This window comes from Lottia gigantea (genome assembly GCF_000327385.1).
Source record: "Lottia gigantea unplaced genomic scaffold LOTGIsca_15, whole genome shotgun sequence".
NCBI classification, from domain to species: domain Eukaryota; kingdom Metazoa; phylum Mollusca; class Gastropoda; family Lottiidae; genus Lottia; species Lottia gigantea.
Window position 1 is genome coordinate 2,138,731 of NW_008707797.1, and position 9,433 is coordinate 2,148,163.

Genomic DNA, 9,433 nt, shown 5'->3' on the forward strand with positions numbered 1-9,433 from the left:
GTTCAATTTCCCATTCTAGATATAACTGTTTATTATCAGAAGTGGTATGTTAACAAACTAGTGTCTATTACATTTCTCTTATTGTTGTTGTGTAACATGTTATTGTCAAAGTTCTCCTTTGGTGTGCTACTGTCAAATTAAGAGCGGACAGATTGGTGCGACTTATCAACACAAACAAATACAATGACGCGAACAAAATCAAGCGCATATAATGGTATATAAACGCAAACTCTAGTTCATTAGCGCCCCAACTACCAACTACTACGACTACCAACAACTACCTAGTTTGCGATATCAGCATCCGCTGGAAGCGAACGTTAACTTATCATCTACCAACCAACCTTCATTAGCGCAAATCCTTGAAGTTAACGAGACATAACATAACTAGGTTAGGATACCAGTTCGGAATCATCAATACAGTAGACAATTGTAGAATCGAACGTATGAATTACATTCGGGGATTCGTTCCGGACTCCATCTTTTGCGGACTCTGATACAAACGGATCAGAAAAATACTATATCCCTTTATTATTATATCACACGTACTCTTAGATCCGGTTGAGCATCAGAAATTACAATGATTATTTATCATTGATTAAATAGAAAAAAAACAATCTCCTAATTAGATTTTATAAGTAGCGTGTTAACATAAAAAATGGTTCACCTAGATTATTAACGCTACAAAACAACCTGAAAGGTCGAAAATATGAAATAGTTATCTACGCGTTGAAGAGATGAATTGAAGGAGCGAATTTGTCCAAAAATTTCGTTGTTGACGCTTCTAATAAATGAGCTCGTTTACTTGACTGATTTTATTTAAATACACATAAGGTGCAAATGAGAACGATTTAACTTTTTCAAGAACTTTTTAAATGCCTTGTGTTGTTTACTTCCCTTGATAATTCCGTTGCCTCCTATTCGATTCCTACATCTTATGATTCCTGTAACTGCTCATCAAATCGACCCGTTGATCGGTTACATAATCATAAGCACGTGCCAAGCGTGTTATTATGGATTAGGAATTATTAGAAAGAAAAACTAAAATACATGAATATTTCTTGACAATCGGAAATTAAAACTAAATCAGTTAAGATAATCAATAATGATTAACTGCAAATCAACATATTACAAGGAAATGATGAAATTTACTTATTTATTCACTAATTTAAGTCTCGCTTGTTTCTCATTTTCACTCTATATATAGTTGTATAATTACACAAATGATATAATGCTGTCTAACAATGATATCTACTGTTAGAATTTTCTTCATTCTTACTCTTAGAAGCCTTAATCAGATATTTAGAGAACGGACATCTCAGTTGGTTAGAGCGTAGGACACTTTATAACTATGACGTTATTTGCTTGATGACATCGAACAAATGATAGTCGTGGGTTCTAATCGCAATCGGGGTGGGAAAGTCTGGTGCCTGTGAATAAGTAAATGGGTACAGATTATCTGGGAAGATCGGAGATTGGTAAAGAATGGGCTAGTAGACGGAGTCCTCCTGATAAGTTATCCCTGAAAAAATTGTTGTTTTTTTCTTTATTTTCTTTCTTTCTTTCTTTCATTCTTTCTTTCTTTCTTTCTTTCTTTCTTGATTCTCCGTACCAATTGTAGGTCTTCAGCTTCTGATCCGTTTGCGTGATTTAAATTTCTAAACCGGGTATGAGGCGTAAACTCATGAATCTCGTGTGCGACTAAAAAATCTGAACCGGATGTGCGGCTCAAAGTTGTAAAACGGATACGCAATGTAACTTCCGAATCTCGTGTGCGGCTTAAAGATCTGCACCGGATGTGTGGGTTAAACTTCTGTACCTCGTGTTTGGCTTACAGTTCTGAACGGATGCGTGGGTTAAACTTCTGTACCTCGTGTGTGGCTTACAGTTCTGAACGGGTGCGTGGGTTAAACTTCTGTACCTCGTGTGTGGCTTCCAGTTCTGAACGGGTGTGTGGGTTAAACGTCTGTGCCTCGTGTTTGGCCTACAGTTCTGAACGGGTGTGTGGGTTAAACTTCTGTACCTCGTGTGTGGCTTACAGTTCTGAACGGGTGTGTGGGTTAAACTTCTGTATTTCGTGTTTGGCCTACAGTTCTGAACGGGTGTGTGGGTTAAACTTCTGTATCTCGTGTTTGGCCTACAGTTCTGAACGGGTGTGTGGGTGAAACTTCTGTACCTCGTGTGTGGCTTACAGTTCTCAACGGGTTTTGTGGGTTAAACTACTGTAACTCATGTGTGGCTTACAGTTCTGAACGGGTGTATGGAAAAACTTCTGTACCTCGTGTGTGGCTTACAGTTCTGAACCCAATGTGTGACTTTGACACAAATTTCTGTACCGGATGTATGCCAGTTTGGCGTTTTATAATTCTGAACATCTTGTAAAATAAAACTTAGTCAATTTCATCACCAGACAATTATCACAAAGTCATAATTCAAATTTGAATTTGAAGGCTTCTGAGACAGGTCTTGTCGAAATCCGTCTAGAAATCTGGTTTCGGCATGGGCCAATCCAATAAACAACACAAGTACAGCCCATTTATAAGGATTCTGATTGTAATTTAAATCAAAGTGCGGATATGAGCCCTGTAACAAGGACCTGTTGGTTTACTGCGACGTTCGTTTTGTTCGATTCGGTAATGTTTTCAGTTCCCGGTCAAATCCATCTTTGGAAAAGGACTTTTAGCGTTAATTTATAATGTTATTTTAGGAGATTTTGAGAAACGGGGTCCACTACTTTTGATATCGGAATAAGCACAAAAAACTTAGCTCGACTCTAGCTTCTGATTCTTTTGGATGTTTATGGTAAATAATATTTTACAATTTCAGAAAAAATAACACCATATATGATGGAAGGTGCCTAACCAAATTAGTATCAACAACAGCTGTGTGGGTATGATTTACTATTGAATGTGACCAGGACCATATTACAGAACGCGTACATACACAAATCATCTGGAGTAAGCTACATGAAATCATAGACGTCCGCTTCCAGGTGATATCACAGCCTAGGTAGTTGCTGGTCGATGACAAGTTAACGTCCGCTGCCAGCTAACTGATATCACAGACTAAGTAGTTGCTGGTCGATGACAAGTTAACGTCCGCTGCCAGCTAACTGATATCACAGACTAAGTAGTTGCTGGTCGATGACAAGTTAACGTCCGCTTCCAGCTAACTGATATCACAGATCGGAGATTAAGTACAGCTAATACATTGTGATACTTCCAATTTTACTATGATCGGAGATCTTAGAAAAATGAATAATTCGCGTGAATTCTTAAACAATAATTTTACGATTGTGAATAGTTCGGATATTTTTACGGAATGGAACAGAACTCCACTCTCTGAACCCATCTACAATACAACTCTGCTTTTGGAGCTGAATGACGCTCGTCGCTTGGTAAATGTTCCTGTTATAATCTTCTTGATAATTCTCATGTTGGCAGGCTGCCTTGGAAACGGTTTAGTAATAATCATATACCAGTTTTATTCACCCAAAACTTCAGCCAATTTTTTCATCCTGGTGTTAGCCATTACAGATTTTGTGAGCTGTATGTCGTTTATTCCGTTCTCGATTTACGATTTATGGAATCCTTATATCAATGCTTTACCGACTGTATGTAAAATTATGCGATCTTTGGAAAAACAATCTTACTTATATTCCGGTTTCATCTTTATCTGTATTTCGTGTGAAAGATACGTGAAAATTTGTTACCCGTTTCATACGTATACCATTTCCAGAGCTAAATCTGTAGCCTTTATCGTATTTGTGATTTCCTTTACGTTGACGTGGCCGCAGGTCTTAATGGTTGGACGTCGAACTATGATTATCGGTCCTGATAGAGTCGTTGGGGAGGACTGTTCTCTCGCTGACCAGTTCAAAGGATCCATTTACGCCTTACTGTATAATTATCTGTTGTATTTTGTCTATATTGTATGTTTTACCATGTTCTTTTTCTTCAACGGAAATATTTTACGAGTGATTATGAAACGGTGGTTGAAGATGAAAACCAATCAAGTGGAGGTCCGCACCAGTGAAGACTCTTTGGGAGGCTTTGGTGGAATTCGGATGCGATCCAGTAGAACGACATTTTGTATGACTACGGTCACACTGACTGGTGTTGCCAGTTTCGTACCATATTTGACGTTGCAGACGTTACGTTCATCCGGGTCTTACTTTAAAGAGACGTTACTGCCCTCTGGTGAATTTTTCCACTACGGATCGTATAAATGGATTGAATATATGTATATGTTTGGATTGAGATCGTATTTTCTAGGAAGTGTAGCTAACCCTATTATTTATAGTATCATTAATCCGAACTTCAGAAGCCGAACAATGATTCCTTTCAGAAAATTAAAACAAAAATTGTTTCCTTGACGTGACGTTAAGTGACTTCCGGTGAAAGATATTTGTCATTAAAAGGAATATCGTTAAGATGACTGTGTTCTGGCAATGGCGATTACAATCTTACCAGGGACGGTTTTGCTGTTGGCCTACATCCGGGACGATTCAGATCAGAATATAACAGATGTTTCCAAGTACTTTTTGTAATTTGTGAAGTAGTGAACACAGTATACCAGAATTAGCTATGATGAAATAGTTTGTTCATTATTATAAAATAAAACGTTCACAGGAGTGTGTGAACATCACAGTTCAATCATATTTTGATGTCATAAGCAGGGGAAGATAACTCACATTAATTGGGCTCCTTTGCCATGCATGGGGGTTATTCATGGGTAGATAATACACACTGCACAAGCCTCCAAACCCCAACCCCCCCCCCCCCCCCCTTCCGCTCTCCCCCGCCCCCTAAAAAATGGATGTTCCCTTACCTCTTCAATTCACTATGTTTGTACAATTTAGTGTATATGGCATGATAACTTCCTAGCGTAACATTGGCATTTTTGGGGTTCCTTAAATAAACAAAAACTGTGGTAGATATCTCCGTAAATTGCAATTCAGGCAGTTTAGTAGATCCCTAGTACACGATTAATCTGCCGTAATCCACTTAGCAAGCCTTAGCAAGTTAATAGCCCACTTAAATCCCTGTCGGTTTCTTTGATCTTAGATCTTTTGGCATACTTCCTCTATAGACAGTTGTGAAAGATCAGTGGCGGTACTAGCCTCCTAGGATAGGTGGTACAAATAATTGACAGACCGACTTAACTGGGGAGGGGGAGGATAACTGTCGGGTTTCCCCTTAAGAAAGTTTTTGGAAAAATAGAATCAATTTGGCGCATCCTGGCAATATTTTTGGGCAAAAATGTACACAAATCATAGTTTCAAAATTTGTTAGAAATAGAGTTTGGGTACAATTGGGAGTACAAACCTCATTTCGTTACAGAGGTCTACTTTTGGTTATATTTGAGCGGAATCTATAATATGGTCGGTCTGTAGCCTACTTGTGTGTTATGATTATTTCCCTTCTATGAATGAATAAGACTTTCCTGGTAAACAATATTAGCTATCTGGGGTCCCCAGTTTTACAAACCCCATCATAGTAGCATCAAGTATTCCGAAACATTGAATATGCCCTGCTTCTCAAATGTAGCAAATTCAAATTAGTTAAAGAATACACCGGTCTGAAGATAAATATCTTTCAATAGAGTTACCTCCCTTCGGCCACTAGTGCAAGGGTCATTTGACCACATAGAACATAGAAGATCTATATAGTCGTTCATACCATTCGGTTTAGTCGTATTCGTTGTAACAATAAGCTTGTTTGACTAAATGAAATGAACGGAGTTTTACGTCCTACTTTTCTTCACTTATTTTGGCTAATTCAGACGGGTAACGCCATGCAGTGTTTTGGTTTCCAATTGTAGTGGGGTCTTTAGCGTACACTGCCTGTGACACACGGGGACTCGGTTTATTGTCTAATGCAAACGACTAGACCCTTTTTCACTTGTTAGCCCTTCCCACCAGCATCACTGATAGGGGTAAACCCTGTTGAAAGATCCGCAGGTTTAACTCGATGTATGTCTGTATCTGGGCCTTAAGGTTTGCAATCACTAGCTCATTGAACCACAGCGACTACCTTCTTTGATGAAAGAAATGCGCTGTGACATTCTTTTGTACTTTTATCAAATGTCAGTAGATAAATTTATGATAAAAGTACAGACATATTGACATTGAATTAAAGTACAAATGTCATCGCGTAGTTCTTAAGTGATGTAATATAATGATGCTGATAGGAGCCATAAACGATCCTTGGTACACTTAAAAGGAAGTAGTAAACCTCTTCACAAACTCTCTATCATAAACTCTTATTTCATCATACTCAATATATCGTTGTACGGAGTCTATATTGATTTATAGAAGAGGATCAAAGTGTTGAAATTCTGTTTTTGTGTGATAATTCCATGATACTTTGTAATATTTCCATGATACTTTGTAACATTTCCATAATACTTTGTAATATTTCCATGATGCTTTGTAATATTTCAATGATACTTTGTAATATTTCCATCATACTTTGTAATATTTCCATGATACTTTGTAATATTTCCATGATGCTTTGTAATATTTCCACGATACTTTTTGATATTTCTACAATGCTCTGTAATATTTCTACGATGCTTTGTAATATTTTTACGATGGTTTGTAATATTTGTACGATGCTTTGTAATATTTGTACGATGCTTTGTAATATTCCTACGATGCTTTGTAATATTTCTACGATGCTTTGTGATATTTCTACGATGCTTTGTGATATTTCTACGATGCTTTGTAATATTTCTACGATGCTTTGTAATATTTCTACGATGCTTTGTAATATTTCTACAATGCTTTGTGATATTTCTACGATGCTTTGTAATATTTCTACGATGCTTTGTAATATTTCTACGATGCTTTGTAATATTTCTACGATGCTTTGTAATATTTCTACGATGCTTTGTGATATTTCTACGATGCTCTGCAATATTTCTTTGATACATTTCCGTAACGTATTGTTGTAAACATTGTAAACTAATTCTTTTTTTTTTCACTAATAACAAGTAAGGGAAATAAATGTGCTTGCTTTTTCAAAACAATTTCACCATAACACCCAGTAAAACATCTGCTAAATTTTCCCCCTCAGTATTTTGATACTATTTTGCAATTATGTTTTTTTTTTTAATTCATTGTTTAATTCAAGGTAGTAATTTATTGCTTAACGACATTTCTTGGGATGTCGCAAGACCTCTTGGAGATAAGATATCATTCTAGAATCTAACTTAACAACAATATTTAAATATTGCACAATCTGCTTGTTGTGACATTTGATAAAAGGTTAAGCAGATGAAAAATAATAAATCGATTGCATTTTTTAAAAACATTTATCATTTAAAGAGACAGTCTGATTTTTTTCGTATCATTTTGAAGCATGGAACCTGAAATATTCTACCGCTTGTATGTCCTTCTCCTCTTTTAAAAGTTCCAACTTGAATCAAATTTAATGTTGAAAACAGTTCCTCGATCGCCATCGGTAAGAAATTATGCACAGGATGAAGTATCACTCATAATAAACCAGGTTCCTCGCGTTAAATCAGACCGTCCCTTTAAATCAAGTTTGCAAGAGCATAATTAAAAAATTTTTTTTTTTTAACAAAAAACATTGAAATATCACACAATATCTAATAATAATTCTTTAGACATTTAGGTATTTAGTGATGAAAGTAGACACTCTAGGAAGCAGTGACGGTGGCATTGGAATTTTCCTTATCTTAAAGAGAATTCACCACGACACCTAATGACTAGGCCATTCCACAGGTTAGGCTATATTACTCAGAAGTACAAGATTTGTAAGAAAATCGCAAAATTCCTTCAAAATATCTCAAACGAGGAATTTCTTTTCCTATTTCTATACATGTCTTTTATATATATATGACAGTATCTCAAATAAAGATGACACACATAGATTTGAAACCTCAAATTTCGACGGTAAGCTGTGAACATTATTGTGAACAGATTAACTTAGATTTGCTCCTGTTTTTTTAGATTAAAGTATGATTGGTAAAAACGACTGTCCCTTTGTTTTTGATTTATTAGGTAACATACCACACTGGTCTCACTGGATGAATTTCCAGTATAGCATACTGCATAGCGTTACATATCTTTATTTACTGAATCTAGAGTAGAAACATGCTCTTGTCTTTTATTTAGTGCTTATCTCGTTTATATTTTGATTTTGTGAGAATCTTACATTGTAAATTTACGTGAAACTGTCGGAAATATTGACATCTGTTGTCCTTAAGATAAAAGAAATGTTGAAATTTGTTGTCCTATGCATCATTTTAAAAATATCAATAAATTATGCATGTCATCCTCTAAATTATTAAAGATTGACAGATCGCTGCCGAGTGTCGTATATATTTATATATATATATATCTAAAAACAGTCAGACAGTGTGACGATACATTACTCAGTCACTTCCACGATGTAGTGGACGAGTTTCTACAGAAATAGATATGGGAAACACTGTAAAACTATTCACATTCCTGTAGCAAAATCGGTTAGAGCTTTGGATGTCTTTTAAGACGTCAAAACAGGTATAGTGGTCGTAGGTTCTAATCTCAATCGGTATGAAAGTTCGATGAAATGGAACAAGTTATCATTATTCCAATCGAATCGGGCGCGGATGATATTTGGAAAGATCAATGTTAAGATGTTTGGCAAAAGTTCTCGTGAACATAAGCTGTTCTATTTTTTTTTTTTTTTTTTTTTTTGCTTCTCTCTCTTCTTCGTTAACCTATTTAGCATTTACACGCTAATCTCGACCTACAATAATATCGAAAATACTGCATAATTTTACTGAATATAACTGGTTGACATCTATCAAGATATATAGCATTTATGAGCTAATCTTGACCTACAGTACCCGCCCACATGATGCAGAAAAGTAGGACGTAAAACAACATTCATTTCATTTTGGACCTCTAGTAATATCTGGTTTCAAACTAAAATGTTAAACGGACATAAATAAAACATCAGAGTATATCTACATATTAAAATGTTTATTTGACACTTGATGGCTGGATGAGTAAACAGATAATGGATAAAATATCTCATTTTACCATAAAAACACCAAAATAAAACCTGACACTTGGATTATTTGACCAATTTTTAAAAATTTTCACATGACATGTACTTTAAGTTGTTTGCTTTTATAATAATATGGAGGAAAATTTTTACTTGCATTTGATTAATAGATATTATTGGGTTGATGTACCCTTGTCGACTCGATCGAGTACTATTTACATGGATGAATAGGAAAATTCATGGAATCCCCAAAAACATTGGTTAGGGAATTGTTGAATGGTCACGACCCCGTCTTCATTAGCCCATATGGTGCAGAAAAATAGGACGTAGAACTCCATTCATTTCATTTCATTTCTAATGGTCATGAGTGTCAATTCAGGAATGAAGGTAAGGCGTCGTTAAGTTGTTTCCCGTAT

At 35.9% G+C, this 9,433-nt stretch overlaps 1 protein-coding gene across 1 annotated transcript; it reads right to left on the reverse strand.

Annotated features, from left to right (window-relative positions):
• Positions 1-6,438: 6,438 nt before the first annotated feature.
• LOTGIDRAFT_112050 (hypothetical protein) lies at positions 6,439-6,933 on the reverse strand (the record flags this gene model as incomplete). The annotated part of the gene is made up of 1 exon (XM_009050482.1): positions 6,439-6,933. The coding sequence occupies one exon, from the start codon at positions 6,931-6,933 to the stop codon at positions 6,439-6,441; it is 495 nt and encodes a 164-aa protein (XP_009048730.1).
• Between the last annotated feature and the right edge of the window lie 2,500 nt (positions 6,934-9,433).